Below are 20,396 nucleotides of genomic sequence, written 5' to 3' on the forward strand. Positions count from 1 at the left end.
TCGCGATTAAATCTAAAGAAAACAATAACAAAAGTTAATCTCTTAAGATTAATCTTTGAATCAATCTGGTTTCATAAGTAAATACAGAAATTTCAAGATACAGCTTACAAACCACGTCCACGGTCATAATACCACTCGAAAAGCTTGAACAAGGTGCAAGCATTTACAGAAAAAAGTGTAATGGTAAGATTAGATGGGGTATTAACTTTCATGTATACCTGATCAAGAATTCAACATTACGTTGACACTACAAATCAAAGAATCAAATACTATGAAGCAACCAGGAAAAACTTCACAGGATATTGCATTGGCCGCAGCAGTCTGATCCCCAAATCAAGACCGAGGCTTGTGCAGACGAGGTCTATTGCAGAAAATCCGCCCATTGGCCCTCACAAATGCAGCTATAGCCACACTTAGACCAGCCCACATAAATGAGAAGAACAAGTGCCGTAGATCGTACCTAACTGCAAATTATTGATAGACAGAATCATCATTTACTTGCAGAGTTGCAGAGATGCCTAAAATGCAAATCGTCTAGAAAATGAACCCACTACAAACCAACATTATTCCAGTCCCATCACTTGAGTGGTGATATTATCCAAAGCTAACTTAGTCACAAGATTTACTGTTTGTACTTACCTTGCCTCAATGACAAAGTCGCAAAAAAGAATCCAGTCAAAACGAATGACAAAGCCAGTGGAAATGACTGCAAAATGAAATCATGTGAGTAAGAGACTGATAAAGGTCAAGAGTAGGTATTAAAAAACAATTTAAGTTTGCTCTTTATCCAAAAATAAATCATGTAATAGTGAGATTAGAGAAATCCTAAAAATCAGAATTTAATGGACATCTAAATTTTACTCACAGCAACAGCCTCAAGTCCTTTCTTTTGAGATGGTGCTGTCATATCTTTGCTGACGGAGACAATGTAATGTCCTTGCAGGAGGTCAATTGCATCCTTTAGGATTTCCACCAAAAGATGAAATTGTCAGCACATTAAAGTTGCAGATATTTACTTCATATAAAAAGATGCATGACATGTGAGTGATGTCACTCATATATGGATGGGAAAAGTTTTGGATATTATAAAGGAAAGAAATGGCAGTGAAAATTTTCACACACCAAAAAAAAAAAAGGGGAGAGATAATTTCAAAGGAGGCAGACCTACCTGTTTAGTTCCATCACAGAAGTTATTGTAGTAATAGCGTAGAAGGGAATTGATCCCATCCTTGACCATTCCTTGCATTGTCCGCTGGCCACATCTAAGATCCAGCCAAATTGAACAAACTTAATACTAAGAAGACTAGGAATTAGATTTTCCTATCCTACTCTTACGTCAACGCTCTAATCCTTGTACCAGCAAACATCTATGCTATATGTGAAAGATAAACAAGTTCCCAAGTGTAGAGTAGATCCATGGGAGTGTACCTTACAAAATCCCCCTTCAAAGCAGGAGTGCCAGAATATTGAATGCTCACATCATCCCCATGATCAGCCCACACTGAAAAACAGAAAGCATTAGAAGTAATACATGCACATCTGCAGACATGGTAGGCATTCTAACTGTAATAGATAGAGAGACAGAGAGAGACGGGACTCACAAATTTTAAAGCATTCATCTAAATTGGGGTGTGAGCTAATAGTTTCTTCAGCAGCAAAAATGCCAAGCCTCCTAAGTTGGCATTCCAACATATTGCGGCCTATCATACTCTGCAGCCATGATACTTTCAGGGAACAAATGATGCAGAAAAAGGTATATGACTAGAACAATCAACAGTACTGGGTAAAAACAAAAAAAAAACAAAAGAGTAGTAGTTTGGCTTAGGCAGCTAAAAAATGTGGTTATTTAGTGATCAGATTAATTTCTGACTCCAAAATAACAAACATTATTAAGAACCTTAAGATAATTTGTTCTTACCTGGGTAACATTTGTACGATCTAAGCAATCAATGCAATTGGTCCTTACAACTCCTAATTGCTCCTTCATTTTCTCACCATTTTCATTCAACAAAAGATACCTACATTTCAATCATAGAAAATACGCGAAAGAAGAGGTAAGATTACATCCTCGTATCGTTTGTCATTAAGCATGTAAATGAGTTATGATAAATACATCTTCACACATACGCATGGCTGCATGGGAGTAGAAAATAACAAAATGTTTGTGTCTAAATATTGAAAGAACTAGGTTTAGTTTATTTCATCAACCATCACTTTCGGAAAGTAGCTCTAGAACGTTTTCCTAGTAACTCTGAGGACTTTATATGGTTTTTTCACTTCATCAACTGTCAGGAATAAGAAAGAAAACTCGGCAAAAACTACCCTCAAACAGGTTAAATTAGATGGCAATTCTGTTCTGGGTGTTAGCTTGATATGTAGTTGGGGTGTTAGCTTCATACGTAGTTGGCTCCTCAGCTGACAATTCAATCCAAGAGGTCCTGGGTTCAAAATCGCTTCCTAGTTTCTCAGTTACTAGTTAAGTGCAGGAGGAGATGCACAGTGCATTATATGTTCATGACTTCAGTGTGCAAGAGCAAAACTGGAGGAGGTTGTTAACTTGAAATACATTGTTGCTCGGCTGTTAGGGAATCAAGCAACAATGTATTTCAACACTTGGTAATTACAGTCATAGTTTGTCACATACCTCGCATCTATGTTAAATTCACATCAAATATGAAATTTTTAATACCCGCAGAAAAACTGGTGTCTAGGACTAAAATATTTAAGCTGACCTAACCCTCAAAAAGTCAAAGGACTTTTGGAGCAGCAAATAACTAATGAAACAATAAGTACTTTGATACATTTATCAAGTTAGTCAGTTAGATATTGATTACCAGGTGATGGAAAACATACCCATTTCTGTCGAGAAAATCTACTATTTGTTCATAAAGGATAGAGAGGCGCTCAAAATGGACGTGTCCACAGATATGATGAAAATCGAAGTGCCAATATCTACAATATTCAGCACGTATCACCATGAGACAGATCTATTTTGACAGCTAGATAAAGAAAAAGGCTTAAAAAGGATGGCATAAAAGAAATTCTACCTGAGATCATCACTAACGATATGCTGCATTGCATTTGCAAATTTTTCACTCAAGCGTCCTTCACCTCCATGCTGGCAAGATAATAAACTATCAGGAGAAATAATACCCAAAGTTGTATGCTTATATATGATCTATAAACACATATATGCATTTGCATGGATATAATTGCCTCCACGTGTATATTGCACAAGTGTGCATGTATATCATGTATTATCAGATATTCCACAAAATTTGGCAAAGAAAGTGCGCACCGTGTTGACAAGATCAACAGCTAACACTGCCCCATACTTTTTTCTTAAATCCAGAAAATGCCTCTCTGCCACTCGCGGCTGCATAACATACAGTGAACTAGAAGTCAAATGGAGAGAAAATGCTAGAGATCAAGAATAATAGATAAGAGCTAATTGTCAACTCACAGCTTCCTCAAGTCGCACAATTTCGAACTTAGGCTTATATGTCAAATCAACAATTTGATCCCAAAGCAATGGAATTGAACCCCTAACCTGTAGAAAAACAATTACAGCCGTAAACATGAAAGATTACACAAATGGGTAAAAGAAAAACTTGTGGGGAAGAAAGCATCTTTGATCAGAACCAAATCAAAAATTTTGCAAACATGCGCTTGTAAGTCTGCTCAAAGATCCTGGCAAGCCTTTATCTTGGCAGTCTTGAAACACTTTTGTTAATATTAACCATTAAATCTTTAATGTCCAACAGGGTAGAATTGAGAATCATGATGCATGTTCTAGTAATTTTTAATCAGTCTATAATGGTCAGAAGAGCCAAACAAGCCATTTGACAGGTGATACTCGGGAAATTGCATCTTGGTCCTCATGGTGGGCATTAGTAGTATTCCTTGTATGTCCAATATCTAAAAGTCATAGTTCCCATCAAAAATAAAGTTTTGGAGGGGCCAGTGTGTTTGTTAGCGGCAGATAAATATCACATTTCAATTGAATAGGTAAAATAATATATCTCACCACATGCATGGAAAAAAAGATGAAACCTACCAAAAGTTTTGCATTTTGATACGGGGTAATGTAGGTACCTACTACCTTCTATCTCATTTGGGGAATGGTTCAAACTTCCAATTCTTTTATTTTCCTCATGTCAAGGTAAAACTAAAAGGAGCAATTAATGTTGTTGAAACTTGCACGAACTACCTACCTATACACATTCAAATTAGCCAAAATTCTTATGACAGTAATTTTCAAATTATCTCAATTCTTATCGCTACTTTTAGCATTAAGGACAAATTTATCACTGAAAAAAAAGGAGACCACACAGACATAAAATCCACAACACAATTACATATGCACAATTAGGCATACATTTTACCTGGACAAATGATGCAGTAAACCCATTCAAGTGCATAATCTGCTCCGTTTCCACAAAATTTGCTACATAGCCATCAGGATCAGCTCCTCTTCTCCACATCCGAGTACCTTCCAAGAAATGCTAATTATATTCGACTAGGTTGACAAAAACCTCTACATCCCAAGTTTTAGCATACATATAAGCCTGTTGGATATCCATACCCATAGATCCACACCATAAACCACTGGCTTTTGTACTTCCTAGTTCCTACTATTGCAACTGAGTCAAGTTCAGCACATCATTCTCAAGGTATTCAAGTACTTTCTAATAGTACAATTTGACCATCCTATTTCAGTTTTCTGGTTAAGGTAGTCCTTTCATAGCTCAAAAACTTTAAGACCATGCAAAAGCAATATTTGAAATAGCCTACAGCATATACTTTTCCTAGTAGATATTGTGTTATTTAAAGTCAAATATATTACAACAAGACTTACCATTTCGCCTAGTGCATCTCCTAGCAATCAGAGTAACATCGACAATATCTTTTCCAATGGCTGCTTGAAAATGATGAAAGCCTGAAGATCAATTAAGGAGAACCCACAACTGAACAAGAAACAGTTTAAAAATTCAACAACAGCACACACAAAGGAACTAAACAATATGATGCGTGTATATGTAATATGTCTTGGCGCATCCGTGTATGTGTATATATACAGGCACATGGGTGAACAGCTGAAAGTTGAAAGCAAAAACGACAGAAGGATACTGCCTTGAACAATAGGAAGTAGGTATGGATCAAGCTGCAAACAAAGACCATAAAGATGATCAGCAGTGACTAAATTGAGAAGTAAAAGTTCTGCAAGAAAATGAGTATCTAACAGTATAAACTTTTTGATAATCTAACCCCACCTTGTTATCAATGAGGTTCTCCAACATATAATTGTTCCAAAGAAATCTAGGCTCTGCCTGTGGCATAACATTTGGATGTGAGATTGAATCTTAGGACCAAACATACATACAGATATGTAAAATCATCAGTCAGACATAAACAAGGACTTACCTGTCTCCAAAGTGGAAGCGATTTAGATTCGCCGCCTAAATCATTCAATCGTTGCGAACTGCAATATACAAAGATTTTATTCGTCTTTCTCATGGGGGACTGGGGGGGGGGGGCAACTTAATTTGGAAAACAATTCACCTCAGTGTTAGATTGGCCTCGTATGAGAAGTACAGACCAGGAGTCCTCTCTGCTATATTTAGCAGCGCAGAAAACTCGGTCTCCATCTTTTTCTGCCAAAGAGGTACAAGATTATTGTAGTAGCCACTCTCCAATATTTAAAAAAAAAAAAAGAAAAAGAAGAAAAAAGAAAACTCAGTACGCACACCCATATAAGGGAGAGTAAAAGGCAAGGGTCTAGGGCAACGCAACAAGAAATGTACCTGTTCTGCAGGGGAGTTCCTTAAAGAATGGTCACAGGGAAAAACCTTAAATGACGAAACTTTATAGATAGGATGCCCCAGGTAAGAACCAACAGATTGCCGTTCCGTTATAACCATCAAATATGACCCTATAAAGCAAAACGATACAACAGCATCAAAGAAATCCCAACACCAGAAAGAATCACATCATATCTTCTACATTACTTAAAAAAACTTAGCATCTACCTAAACATTATGACTTAATTGCAATTCTAATCCGAGTACAAGGCAATTAACGTTACCTGCTACAAGCTTGAGCACCCCAACCACACCGAAAATAGTCCGAATTTTCGGAACCCGAACAGAGCTGGATTCCGGAAGCTTCTCTACATATTTAGAAACACAAAAACAGTAAAAGGTCTAAATCACAATTGATCAAACTATAAATCTAAAAATTCTTGCGCAAACTCACCAATGAGACTCATGGACCCATCGACCCGACTGACCGCCAAAGACGAGCCGTTGGATCCATCAGTGGGCTCGATCACATACTGATCCGGAAACTCCCATAGCCGCATTCGCGTGTAAAGCTTCGGCCGCCCAGCTTCAGCTTTCTCCTCCGTCATAGTTATCCCACACTGCAAAATTAACTCTCACATTTACAAAACCCAGCCTATCAATTCGAAATGGTCTGAGTTAGAGCGGAGAAACGAACCTGTTTCAGAATTGAGATTCACAATCCAATCTCTCTCTTTGTCTGTGTGAAAAGTGAAAAGTGAAGAGTTATGGGAGGGAGCAAAAAGGCTAAAGCTTTTGGGGAGAATTGACGAAGTAAAAAAGGGAGTAAGGCCGCGTTTGGGTGCGTGGCTATAGATACGCAGAAGCCGGAAATGGACCGTGTCTAAAACGTAACCGAAATTTTGGGCGGAAACTCCCAACTGATTTTTGATCACAGAATAATGGAGGAGAAGAAGAAAAGGCGTGAACATGATGACGTGGCCGTCGTGGGGTGGAATCAAGGCCGTTGGATCTGAATACTGAGTGGGGTCAACTAGTTACGGTTAGTGACTTTTTTTTTTTTTTTTACGTTTTTGCTGGATCTGGTAACTTTTGTAAACCATCACTACCATAAATGCGGGCCAAGGATACTAATGCATCCCCACGTTTAGCCTAATGGTGATAACATAATTTTATTATTACCTATTAATCTCATTCTACAATTTAGTAGTGGAGCATTGCTTTTGATTGGTGTGAATATCTCCCACCAATTACTGCTAATGGTGCATATCTAATTTTATATAATTTTGAACTTATCATTTGTGAAGAGAAACGTGACACGTAACTTGGCTACTTGGCTCAGTCCTAATTAAAGCCTATCAGTTATATATTTTAAAACAATAAGCTTTTTTGGTGATAGCCAAAGCCCAAATCATAAGCCTTCAAGTTTGTTTCAAATTGAATTGTTCTTGGTCCTTACCGCTACAAGACACTGATTCAAAGCGACGAAGTTGCATGCAATCTCACCTCTCTCTCGATCCTTCTTCCTCACACCAGGTTCAATTTCTTTGCTTGATTTCAATTTATTTCTATTTGATTTCAATTTATTTCTATTTGATTCCCGAAAAAGTGTTGGTGTGCTTAGTCAATATGTTTGGATCTTGGGAAAATGTTGAGAAAATCTAGTTTTGAATTTTGGGTTCTTATTATCCATGATTGTGTTCAAATTCGATTTTTTGTTCCAATATGTCTTCTTTGTTTGTCATATTCTGTTCTTTCTCATAACACCATCGGTTGGTTCTCTCTGCTTAGACTTTGTATTTTGTGTTTTGGTGCTGGTGTCTGACTACATTAAATAGTGTAATCTTAGGTGATTATAGTTCCTCTGGGCTTTTGATAAATATTTCTGGACACCACATTTCTCTACCTCCAATCTATTTCTCACATGTTTTGCCTCTAGCTAACTTTGATATATCTAGTGAATTGAATTTCAATGATGCCTTTTTTTCTTCTAATTACAGTTTATGTTCCACCAATGGCTGTATCTGTCTATTCCAATAATCTTGCCTATCCTCACATGTCTAATGGCAACACCTACTTATTGGTGCCTGCATGTAGTTTAAGCCCGTCCTTACTGGAAGTCCCATGGGGTTTGGAAGGTTTACTAACCCAACTGGTTATGCAGTGAATGCCCTTGGTGTAGTTGGAGCTGCCATGCATTGAGCTAGTTTTTTACTAGAAATCAAATGCAGCATCACTAGTTTAGATTTCTTAAACTGCACAAGATTATATGAGTTGATATACATGTAGGTGTTAGCATACTTATTCCTATTATTATATGAGATTGTGATGATCTTGTTTGTGTACCATAACAGGTGTGCAATGTTATAGAATTGTTGGCTACTGTGAGTTTGTTATCTGAATACTTGCTCCTGTGTTGTTTCTTCCCTGCAGGTCTAAGGCAATTTCTTGATTGTGGTGAACATGAAATTTGTTGGAGAGCTTATATATTTGACAACCCATAAGCATACTTGAGCTCATTTAATTTTTTGGTTATAATTTTTACAATTTCTTTCAACACTTCTGCTCTAAATAGCCTATTGCTTATAAATTTGGTTGTGTATCTAACCAAGAGAACTTTATATTGTTTCGCAAGGTTATGTGAACAGAATTAAATTTCATCTCATGGAGTGAAGGGTGGAGGTTAGAGAAGTACAAAAATTAGAAAGCAGCCAGCATTGTTTTTTCTTTATGTTTCTCATAAATGCTTACTGCTATCAGATTTTATTGAATTTCCTTGTACATCTGACATTTGAATCAGTCTTAAATTTTATATTCTTTACACCAAATAGAGAATTACTGCCTAAGTAGATCTTTCCAGCTTTTGAGGCCTATTGTTAACTAACTAATATCACTGTATCAGGGTGATGAGGTGAATATAATTGTCAAAGTCAAAGGCTAAACCACTCCATGGAAAGCTCTCAGAAGGGAAATATAATCATGAGGATATCATCTTGTCCTTGATTCATCATCACTCTATTTGAACTTTTTAAGTAAGATTCTTAAATGACTGGTCATATGCAATTTCATTGCTAGTTTAAATCTAGTTTGTAGATTTTTAAACTGATGAGTTATGTAGCAAGACTACTTTTAATGTATGTCTTATATGTTAAATTGACATGTAGCATTTATTATTTTGTAGGGGGTTATAATCTGAAACAAAAAGCTACAAGAGCTTATGAACGAGGAGACAAAAAAAAAGTTGTCCACTCAATGAGGTACGCCTAAAATCTATTCTTTTATAAATGTGAATAATGATGTATAGTTCTAGTTCAAGAAAACATATTTATGGCCTGAGTATTCCTTGACCGTGGTTGGAATGGCTTTGCATACAATTGCAATAATTTTGAAAGCATAGTCTAATAAGTGGCATGGGTAAATATGCACCCTCCATAAAAGTGGGCTAATACCACCATTCATATATATGATTGTATAGTTACAACTTGCAAGCGCTCAAAGACTTGATGCATAGTACACTAATGTTCAATATAACCTAGTTTTTAGCTCACCTTCTCTGTGTCAGCCATAGATGTTTAATGTATGAGCTCTAACCAGCTTTAACTACATAGTCCATGTAAATGATAATTTTTTGTTTTTAAGTTTCTTGCCGGAAAGAAATTTCATTGCAGGTTGATACTTCTTGGCTAACTTGTGTGTTTTTCTGCTTACAGGAGTAAGGAGTAAGGTATGGACTTTGTAAATTGTACTTGCAGTTCAGTGACGGAAGGGGAGAGATGAGAAGCAATTTCTGGTTTCATATGAAAGAAGACAATAGCCAACTTTGGAGTCTTCTAGTCTAGGAGGATTTTTATTTATATAATATTCAAAATAATTAAGTTTTCCATGATAATTTTTTTTTAAATGAAATATATCGAGTCACCAATAGAATTGGTGTGGTGCTAATTGATGTATTCAACCATATATTCCACCAATCACAACATTGGTGTGTTGAGTCATTGTCACCAATGCATGAACAGTATCCATTAGTTGAGGCACCAAAAAACTGATAGTGAGTCCATGGGTATATGTCACGGCATCAATACCAACCCCTACAATAATGGTGACTGTTTTGGTGCCTATTGCTTTTACACACCCTTGATTGGTGGTCTCAACCCCAATTCACACCATTATTAATGGCGTTTAAAGCCCAAGTTTGTGGTAGTGCATGGAAACGTGGGATTCACGTTCTACATATTTTTTTACTGAATTTATTTGTTTATTTTTTTTTAGATCAAATTATTGAATTTATTTGGTCAAATAAAAATTTATCTGTGGATATAATGGCTGTAATAAGTCTATATTGATTTTTCAGCTACTTAGGTAGAAAATTGCTCTCTATTCGATATATTTTATTGCGTAGAATAGATAAGGTCGATCATACTACCAGTTATATGAACTTGATTTAGATTACCCTCTATTCAATGTATCTTTTTGCGGGGAAGCATATGATATTGTAATACCTGAGACTTATATGAATTATTAAAACTATGTAATACCCTGCAAATTTGTGACACAAACTATATGATTAGTTAAGATAAAATTTTGAGATTAATTTTATTATCTCGGTAATCATTAAGGGTGCCTAGGACAAAATTTTTCTGAAATTTTCATGAGTGATAATGTCCAATTCGAGGACTGGGTAAGTTGGTATTAAAGTTCCTATCGAGATGAGTCTATGGAAATTTACGTGAAATTTTTCGGATACTCTAGCTATTTACTATTAAAATTTAATTATTTGAAATAAAGGGAATTTAAGTGGTTGAATCTAGATCGTACTCTATCACCGCTTAATCTTGACCATTGAAATTAAGTATATATAAGTTGAGACTAGCTGAGGAAGGGGGGAGAAGCTTCTTCTCACTTTGTGAACATACGCACAGTCTCATCTCTATCCACTCACCGACGCCGCCCAAAAACCAATACTCTTAATCTCTCTGATTATTATCATGGAGAGAAAAAAAGAGGAGAGGGCAGGAAGGATGGGGAGTTACCGACTCTCTCTCTCTCTCTCTCTCTCTCTCTCTCTCTCTCTCTCTCTCTCTCTCTCTCTCTCTCTCTCTCTCTCTCTCTCTCTCTCTCTCACATATATTACGGGGGTGATGGAAGGGATCTTTGTCCACAGGGGGGGGAGAAGGAAAAAAAAACCATCCATCTTGGTCCTGATGGCTACCCAACTCCGTACCAACCATCTATAGAGGATAGATGTAGAAAGAGAGAGACGAGGCTTCGGGGTCAGGGTGTTACAGATATGTTGGTAACTTTTTACATAGCTTGGGTTAGGGGTCATCATTTGGCCGGCGGGCCTAAAAGCCCATGGGCGCCCGCCCGGCCCAGTGGGCAAAAGCCCAGCCCGGCCCGCAAAAAATCTCATCTCGGCCCTGCCCATTGGACACGAGGCAGGGCTAGGGTGGAGGGTTCAAAGCCCAAGCCCGGCCCGCTGCCCGGCCCGTTATATGCCCATTACAGCCGGCCCGGCCCGGCCTTATAAGCCCGCCCGAAAGCCCATTCAATTTTTGTATTAATATATTTTTATGTAGTTATATTGAACTAATTATTGCATTAGGCCATATGTTTTTTTAATTTTGTATTTTATTTTGTTCAATAATTAACATATCATCATTTTTTCATAGGTTTTTGTATTTTTTTAACAAAATAATATGACATATAAATATAATGGGCTCCACCCTGCCCACCCAAAAAAGCCCGGCCCGGTCCGGCCCTAAAAAGCCCGTAAGGCCCTGGGCCCATGGGCGGCCCTGAGCCTTGATTTTTAAGAGAAGCCCGGCCTTGCCCGGCCCGAAAAATAAAAAAAATATGTTTTAGCCCGGCCCGGTCCTGCCCATTGACGACCCCTAGCTTGGGTTATGTCAAGTGCTTCATCAAATGCATTATATTGCATCCCCTAGTTTTTTTTTTTTTCCTGCAAAAACTAGGTCACTTTTTATTGCATTTGATATTATTTTTGTCATTTTTCAATTGATTGAAATTCTATTTAATCATTAATAAAGTGATTGACTATTTTAAAATATATTGCATACCATCTATGAAAAGTTAGTTACCTACTAAAGAAAACTACCATATTTAGAAATCCAAATGCATACGACTGACTGGCATACAAGAATCAATTAAAAAAAAACTATAGCTTTATATAAAGCCATCTTAATTATTTATCTGGTTCAGAAAAATGTAAGAATTGATAATGCTCAAATAGATATTGACTCAAAATATATAAAAACATAGAACAAGCAAAAACATATGCGCTTATTCAAAATGAAAAAGTACTGTAGCAAACTTGTTCAATGGCAAAAAACATACACAACTCCAAACAACTATGCGTTTCTGAACTCCACAACATGCACAATATATAGAAAAATGAAACCTAGGGTTCATCCAACCAAACCTGCCCCAGCACCACTAGTGTCGTCCATATCATCATCCCCAGGAGGGAGCTTGTTCAGATCAATTTGTGTTTGGATTTTGCATTGAATTTCCTTCCCTTCATGATCTTCAACCAAAGTGAGATCGATCAATTAGCTCAGACATCCCTAATATGACATAACAAAGTGTTAGAAATGACAATAAACATAGGAAGCAGGGGCGTAACTAGTCACAGGGCTGGTTGGGCTATAGCCCAATCCAGAATCAAGGAGAAAAAGCCCCAAGTATAGGTATTGCCCATAGTACTTAAAAATAAAATAAAATAAAATTATACACACACACACACACACACACACACACACACACACATCATATTAAATTATTAATCCTCAGTTCGCGACTTCCTTTAGTTCCTTACCAGAGACCTTTAGTTCCTTACCAGAGAGTAGCTGACAACGTTCCTCTTCCTGACTTCCTCAGCTCCTCCGACCGAGTTCGTAAGTTCCTCTTCCTCAGTTCCTCCAACCTGATTAGCTCCAGATCACCCACATAAAGGTACTTCTAAGTTCTAATTTCATCTCTCCCAAGCCCCATTGGTGGGTTTTGCTTGCAATTGACTGTGAGCTTTGAATTTCAGAGACTTCAATTGAAGTATTCGGAAGATCGAAACTTCGTAAGAGATCATTGAATGGCAGAAGTCTGAAATGTTTCCAAATCCTATCATTCCTGTGAGTTCTATCTTTCTAATTTTTGCTTAATTGCTTTGAGGTCATGAGGTGGCCGGTGGATGTCCCGGTATATCTGTGGATCAGTGGATGTTTGAAATATGTGATAGGGATGGCGGATGGGCTATTGATAAATGATAATCAGTATATTAATTGCTTTGCGGTGGATTAATTGGTTTGCGGTGGCTATTGGAAGCTTGCAATATTAAATATGGATGTTTGAAATATGCAATATTATATGTGGTTGCTTTGGTAGATTTCTGCCGACTTAGGGAGGTCTTTATATATGCCAATATGCCATGTCCTGGTGTCCATTCTTTTGGTCATTAGAATATTAGGCTGTTTATATAAATATTGTTCACTTGCTTCAGTTGCTTAGTTTTTGTTTTGGTTATAAGTTATAACCTGGTGCTTGAATCTTGATGTTGGTTTTTGGTTTTTGTATATATGTATAATTTTAATAATGATACATTCAGATATGAAGATCTTTGCAATCTTGCTTTGAAATTTTATCCTATGGATTTTTCATCATCTGATATGCTTGCTCTAGATATGGAGTGTGGATATTTTCTAACAGATATTCAGAGGGATCCAAGATTTGCCAAGACAACTTCTGTGTCTGATTTGTGTCGGCGGTTAGTTGAATCAAGAAAGTCAGCATTCTTTCCTATGATTTATAGATTGATTTGTCTTGTGTTGACTCTGCCAGTTTCTACAGCAACAACAGAGAGAGCATTTTCGGCTATGAACTTCATCAAAAATAAACTTAGAAATAAGATGGAAGATGACTTTCTTGATGATTTGATGGTTCTCAACATTGAAAAAGAATTTGCTGATAGTATTGACAATGATTATGTGATTGCTGAGTTTGAAATGAGTAGGTCTCGGCTGGTACGATTTAGTTAGTTTTTATTATTTTACAACAAGTTTATGTTTGTAACTTTTAATTTAAGGGTTTTGGTTTTATGTCCCCCCCCCCCCCCATTTTATGTTTTGAATGATAATATTAAAGGCGTGAGGATGAGCCTCCCACTGGGTTCCAAACCTCAAAAGGAAAAAAATTTACGTGCTAGCAAAATTTTTATGCACTTAAATCCAGCCCATATTCATATCCTGGATACGCCACTAATAGGAAGCAAAATAAATAAATAATTAATTAAAATTAGTGGACATGCATGCATAAGCAAGCTAGCTCCAATACTGGATTAAACATAGGATTAATTATTACCTCTCTGACCAGTTTCTACGAGCCCTTTAAAGTTTAAACTTAGGAGGGTTAACCCCTGCCGGAGGCTGTTTCGGGTGAGACCTCATATGCTCCAACTGGTTCTTTCGACGCTTACGTTGCGAAGACTCTAACGTGCTTGACTTAGCTTGGGCAGTGGTTATATGGTCTCCGAGGTGAAGCTAAGCCTTTTCCCGTGACGTCGGGACATGTAATAGACTATAGTTAACTCAAAAGCATTATTCTCCAATGGTGGTGGTGTCTGGCTACTTCCATGCTGACGGCCGCCGGCCTGCTTCTACCGGAGTTGTGGACTCTCTAAAGTTGATCGTTTCGGGGACATCCATATATATTAATCTCTCAGCAGTGATAACCACCGAACCCTCAAAGCGCTCATCGGGAAAAGAAGTAACGACTTCGGGGGTGTCAGGCACTACACTAGTCTCATCCTTGTTTGCGGTGGTGGTGTCGTTGGGGTTGACCATTTTTGAAGGGGCTGAAAGCAATAACTAAGAACTATATATAAGAATGAATAAGTCCAAGACTAGTCAGAAATGCCAAGCAATGTGGTTCAGTGAATCAACTAGGTCTGGGATTTTGAACCCGAGAACCGGTGGAACCGGAACAGGCGGTTCGGTTTGGTTTCAACTTCTGAAAACATGTCAAAATGGAAGCACCGAACCGTTTTAGAAAACCCTATTTGGTTCCGGTTATGCTTTTTCCATACTCTCTGGAACCGTTGGAACCGGTATCCATGTCCAGTAGCTGAGTAGCCCATATATTCATTCACTGAAGCCCATGTATATGCAGACCTCAGGCCCATTTCTTTGCAAGTCAACACGACATCACGACTTAAACACTTGACAAGTCGACAACCTCGACCTAAATGGCTTAACCTAAAAATCTCTCAACTCTCAAAGCCTCAAACACTCGACCTCAGACCTGCAGTCGAACACAATGCACTTCCCTCAATTCCCTGATTCAAAGTTCCAAACCCAGAATCCGTCTATCTTCATAACCCCATATGTGCTTCAAAACCCAAAATTCCAATTCTTAAATCCCAGTTTGTATCCCAAACCGGCAAATCGTAACTAATCCCTAATTCCCAATTCCTCCCAAATCGTTCAATACTTCGACTGCAAATGAGTTTGAATTCACTTTCTTCTAATTCAAGTACTCGGAGTCCTGGAAATGAGATTATACCTGCAACACAGCAAGGAGAAGAGACTGAAGGAGCTCAGTCGCATCATCCTAGCACCACGAAGAAAGGTGCTGCAAAGAGAAAGAGGGCAGAGAAAGCTCAGAAAGTGAAGAAATCTAAGGAGAGAAGTTGGATTTGGGCACATTTCATAAAGGTGGAGCACCCGCTTATGGAGACTGTGGATCGAATTGAGCAGGAAGTTGGCCACACCACAAGAGCACAATGTAAGTATTGTACTACTCACCTCACATGTAATTCGACTAGTAATGGAACTAGTTCTCTGATTAAACACATAGAGGTAATATGCAAGGATATCCGGGTAGAAAAGAATTAGCAGTGAGTCAAACTCAGCTTGGTGTTGATGACTTGGATGAAAATATGGTAACTAGGCATTGGACTCAAGAAGCTTGCATTCAAGCTGCTACGGTTATAATAGTGATGGATGAAATGCCTTTTAGTTCCATAGAAAGACCAGGGTTTTAGTATTTCTGTAAGGTGGCTATTCCGAAATGGAAAATTCCTTGTAGGAAGGTTATAGTGAAATTTTTTTTGAAAATGTATCAGTCGAAGAAGAAAGAGCTTAGGAAGGAATTAAGTTGTCATTGTGTGTGCTTGACAACCGATACTTGGACATCCCTTCAAAACATCAACTATATGGTCTTGACTGCCCATTTCATAGATAATGGGTGGAAATTGCACAAGAGAGTTCTAAATTTTTGTGTAATATCAAATCATCAAGGAGTTACAATCGGAAGAATTTTGGAGTCATGTTTGATGGCTTGGTCTATTGATAGAGTCTTAACTATTTCTGTGGATAATGCTTCTGCAAATAAGCATGCCATAGATTACATTAGGAACAAAATGAACGATTGGGAAAAGAGTGCTATTTTTGGTGGGAAATATCTGCATGTCCGCTGTTTAGCACATGTAGTCAATCTCATTGTGAGGTCTGCCCTACATTTACTGGATAAATCTGTGTCTAGTATAAGGAATGCAGTTCGATATGTTAGATCAAGCTCATCAAGGTTAGATGCATTTAGGTCTTGTATTGAAAAAGAAGTGGATGATTGCAAGAGGATTTGTGTGTTGGATGTTCCAATAAGGTGGAATTCCACCTACATTATGTTGGAAACAGCTTTAGAGTTTAGAAAGGCATTTGATAGGCTGAAAGATGATGAGGATGGCAAGTACACGTCTTATTTTGATGAAGATGAAGAGGCTGTTGAGGAAGATGATGAAGAGCCGGATGATTTCAGTGTTGATTTATCTGCAATTAGGAGCAGCAGGGCAGCTAGGAAGAGGGTTGGACCACCTAATGCAGCAGACTGGGAAAAGGCAGTTGTGTTTGTCAAATTCTTGAAGGTATTTTACAATGTAACATTGAGTGTTAGTGCCACAAATCACCCTACCTCACCAAAAGCTTTCCATGATATTGTTTCAATCCATGTTGAGATTGAAGATTTGTTTTGTCAACCAGTGGACAACCATGATGTTACACAAAAGATCCTATTTCAGATGGCACAGAAGATGAGGTCAAGTACCAAAAATATTTTGGAAAGCTTGGAGACATCAACCAACTATTGCTGGTTGCCTTGGTTTTGGATCCGAGGTATAAGATTCTATTTTTTGAAAATGTGTGCAAGAAGATGTTGAACATGGAGGATTTAGTGATTAAGAAAAAGAGGAATTGAAAGAATTGGTGGTCTCCTTGACTGATCTGTATGCAGTTGCGCTGCCCTCACAGAGTTCACAAAGAACTAGATCATCTGAGGTGACTAAACTGCTGGCAGTAGCAGATACACTTCAACTAGAGTTACCGGGAAGATGGCAGATATGCTTGAGGAATGGGATAGAGAGCTTGAAGATGGTGATGCTGTGGTGGTGAACAATGAGGTAGATAGGTACCTTCTAGACCCTATAGAGAAGCCTCCCAAAGGCACTGAGTTCAATATTTTGATATGGTGGAAGCTGAATGGTCCTAAATATCCTAACCTCCAAACTGTTGCCAAAGATGTTCTTGCCATCCAAGTGTCGACAGTGGCAAGTGAATCTACTTTTAGCACCGGAAAGAGGATTATAGATCCTCATAGGAGTTCTTTGACCCCTAGATCAGTTGAGGCATTAATTTGCCTTCAAAATTGGCTGAAATCAGATTCCATTACCGGCTTGGCTTATGTTCCTACTCCGGAGGAAATGGAATGGTTTGAAGAAGTGGAACAAGGTGTGATAACTTGAGTTGCTTATGTTTTTTATTTTTCTGTCACTTTCGATGCAGTTTCTAACTTGCTAATCTAATCCAATTGTTTCCAATATTTGTTATGCAGAACAAGATAAAGAAGAAAGGGAAAGGAAGGAGAAGGAGGCAACTGCATCATCGATACCTTCAAAGGCTAATAAGGCCAGCAGGCATCCACAACTTCTGATGCAGCTAAGTCAACCAACAAAACTTCAAGAACCATCAAAGTGACTGCCTAAGGTAAGAAACTTCATTTCAGTTTATGGCTTTATGAGTTTATGCTTTGTTCAGTTTGTTGTTCAGTTTTGGCTATTTTGATGCAGTTTCTGGTTTGATTATAGCATTATGCAGCTTTTGACTCATTTGTGTACTCAGTTGATTATTGATGATGTTTGCCACTTTCATTCAATGTGGTTTTTGATTCTCTTTTGGTTTGCTTCTATTTTGGTTCCAAGTTTTACAATTGTTTTGCTTCTGTTTTGGTTCCAAGTTTTGGGATTGTTTTGCGTGTGCTTTGGTCCATGTGTTGGGACTGTTATGCTTCTATTTTGGTTCCATGTTTTGGTCTCATGTCCAATTATACTATTAATGCAGGAATTCAGTTTTAAAGCAGCTATCTCTATCGATCACAGAAGGATGTAATTTGGAAGTTGGAATGTGGAGTAAACTGGTTTATTGATTTCAGTTTGGTTCTTTTTTCATTGAAAGATGTTTATGTGCAAGACTGCAACATTTGTGGATTAATGCTTTGTGCAATGTAGTGATTGTACTGCATCAGGTCATTGATGGATTGTTATCTTTGTTTCATTGAAAGATGTTTATGTGCAATATGTATTTAACTATTTCTGGAGATGGAACATTGAGGTTCATCAGGTGAGTAAGTTTATATGTGTGGTGCTATAGTCTAGTCACTCTTGTGTAGCTGGGAAACTGTAAAAACAGTTTCAGTTTGTAGTTATGTATAGGAATCGAAAACATATTAAAATCGAACCGAACAAAATGGTTCAGTTCCAGAGCGGTTCCTACTAAAAATAACATTGCAACCGAACCGGAATAAGCTAAACGGTTCCGGTTCCGGTTCCGGCTAAAAATAACGTTTTCAGAACTGATCCCAAGCCTAGAATCAACAGAGGGTGCCTTTTATACCGTTGGTCCCGTTTGAAATGAAACTTTATTATAGTTATGAACTATGGTGCACGTAGTGGTCTGTGTTGATATTATTGATTTATATGAAGTGTATTTATTTTTGATTGGTTCTCTTAATTTATTCGAGTCATATTATTGGTCTGAACCACCGCATGACATTGCCACGTTATAATTCGGGACCATAGAATAATTACAACAGGGAAACAGATATCATTTGTTTGAGAAGGAATAGGACAGGTCGTTTGATTAGATTTTGCATATCTATTATCCAGTGAATTAGCAAAAGTGAAAATATACACACACAAAAATTGTAAGAAAGTAATTACATGAACCATTACCGGTTTTTCAAGTTCAAATACAATGAACCGGTGAAAAGAAATCCTTATTAGTCGTTTTAAATAAGGTGAAATGTCTCACGACTAACAAGGTTTAACCAAAATAGCATGTCACTAGATTAGATTTTGCATATTTAGTAAATTAGTGAATTTGAAAACATATAGGCACCAAAATAATAAGAAAATAACTATTGACCCATTACCAGGTTGTCTAGTTCAATACAATGAACTAGTGAAACTACATCCTTATTAGTTGTAGATAATGTGAAATGTCACGGCAGGTTGTTAATTTAAATGTTGCATATCTAAAAAACTGACAAGTTTGGTAATGTGTATGCCTAAAAATAGTAAGAGTTAAATATTGCATATCTGAAAAATTGACAAATTTGGTAAGGTGTATGAACAAAAATAGTAAGTAGCTACACAAAGTTATCATCAGTTGGCAGCAAAATTTAAATATTATGAATCATTTGATATCATGGTTTTAAAGATTAAGACAATTTTTGCAAGGCAACTAATCGCCTACTAACAAGACTTAACTAAATACAGCAGATCGTTGGATTAGATATTGCATATTTAGGAGAATTAGAAAATTTGGTGATATAAGAAATTAACTACATTTTTTACATCCTTACACTATATCCTTCTTTTTTTTTTCTTTTTTTTTTAGAATAAGAAGCCTTTATTGAAAATAACCAAAGTTACATAACACGGAAATGACCGGTGGTGGACAATAACTCCTCACTCTCCTTCCTAAAACCTAAACTAGTTATGGGTCCATCATCATAAATGATTTCCATGAGCTAAAAGGGCCCAACCCCTAACCAACCATAACGCCCAACCTCTTGGGCTACAGAGAATCTCGATAACACCTCATAGACAACCGCCTGAAAAACCAACGCCCTATTCCATACCATGTCCCAAAGATACCAGACCACATGCAAGGATCGCTCGTCAGCACATTGACCATAAGATAAAACCGAATGTAAATCAACTCGTCCCCAGGAATAAAGCCATAACCATGTGTTAGGGGCCACACTTGTAATGCCACAAGCAACCTTATTCAGGGTCATTAGTCAAGCCTTTGGTTGGTTTGCTTGTGTGCTAGAGATATTTTGGTAATTTATAAATTATGTAATTTATTTTATTTAGCATCTAGTCTCCTCAGCCTTTTTCATGTTTCCTCTTGCCATGTTCATGTAAGTCCGATATGCTCTTTAGGGAGGGGTTCCTAGTCGGCATAGTTTGGACTATGGAACTAATATAGGTAAGCACATGTACTTTTGCCTCCCTTACCATCTTACCATCAA

General features: G+C 37.5%; 1 protein-coding gene and 1 long non-coding RNA gene across 6 annotated transcripts; one reads left to right on the forward strand and one right to left on the reverse strand.

Annotated features, from left to right (window-relative positions):
• Window positions 1–25: 25 nt before the first annotated feature.
• On the reverse strand, window positions 26–6,735 carry LOC112187812 (phosphoinositide phosphatase SAC6). Of its 2 annotated transcripts, none has more exons than XM_024326757.2 (21): window positions 6,499–6,735; window positions 6,256–6,421; window positions 6,086–6,169; window positions 5,805–5,932; window positions 5,563–5,690; window positions 5,425–5,482; window positions 5,274–5,330; window positions 5,131–5,164; window positions 4,859–4,939; window positions 4,386–4,492; window positions 3,464–3,550; window positions 3,299–3,376; window positions 3,048–3,118; window positions 2,854–2,952; window positions 1,919–2,018; window positions 1,602–1,710; window positions 1,429–1,501; window positions 1,169–1,262; window positions 866–958; window positions 640–706; window positions 26–464 (listed from the first exon to the last, which is right to left on the reverse strand). In XM_024326757.2, exons 2-21 carry the CDS (start codon window positions 6,407–6,409, stop codon window positions 334–336), a joined length of 1,833 nt encoding a protein of 610 aa, XP_024182525.1. In that variant the 5' UTR covers window positions 6,410–6,421; window positions 6,499–6,735; the 3' UTR covers window positions 26–333. The 2 variants fall into 2 exon arrangements, with proteins under 2 accessions (XP_024182525.1, XP_024182526.1); XM_024326758.2 differs by having other exon boundaries at window positions 5,563–5,654; window positions 6,499–6,734.
• A 427-nt stretch (window positions 6,736–7,162) lies between these two features.
• LOC112189118 lies at window positions 7,163–10,030 on the forward strand. Of its 4 annotated transcripts, none has more exons than XR_002931719.2 (5): window positions 7,163–7,337; window positions 8,235–8,332; window positions 8,437–8,833; window positions 8,983–9,058; window positions 9,512–10,030. It is a non-coding gene; the product is annotated as an uncharacterized LOC112189118 (long non-coding RNA). The 4 variants fall into 4 exon arrangements; XR_005806447.1 differs by having other exon boundaries at window positions 7,171–7,337; window positions 8,235–8,492; window positions 8,704–8,833; XR_002931718.2 differs by having other exon boundaries at window positions 7,174–7,337; window positions 8,235–8,483; window positions 8,704–8,833.
• The last annotated feature ends 10,366 nt before the right edge of the window (window positions 10,031–20,396 follow it).

Source organism: Rosa chinensis, chromosome 2 (assembly GCF_002994745.2).
Source record: "Rosa chinensis cultivar Old Blush chromosome 2, RchiOBHm-V2, whole genome shotgun sequence".
NCBI lineage: Eukaryota > Viridiplantae > Streptophyta > Magnoliopsida > Rosales > Rosaceae > Rosa > Rosa chinensis.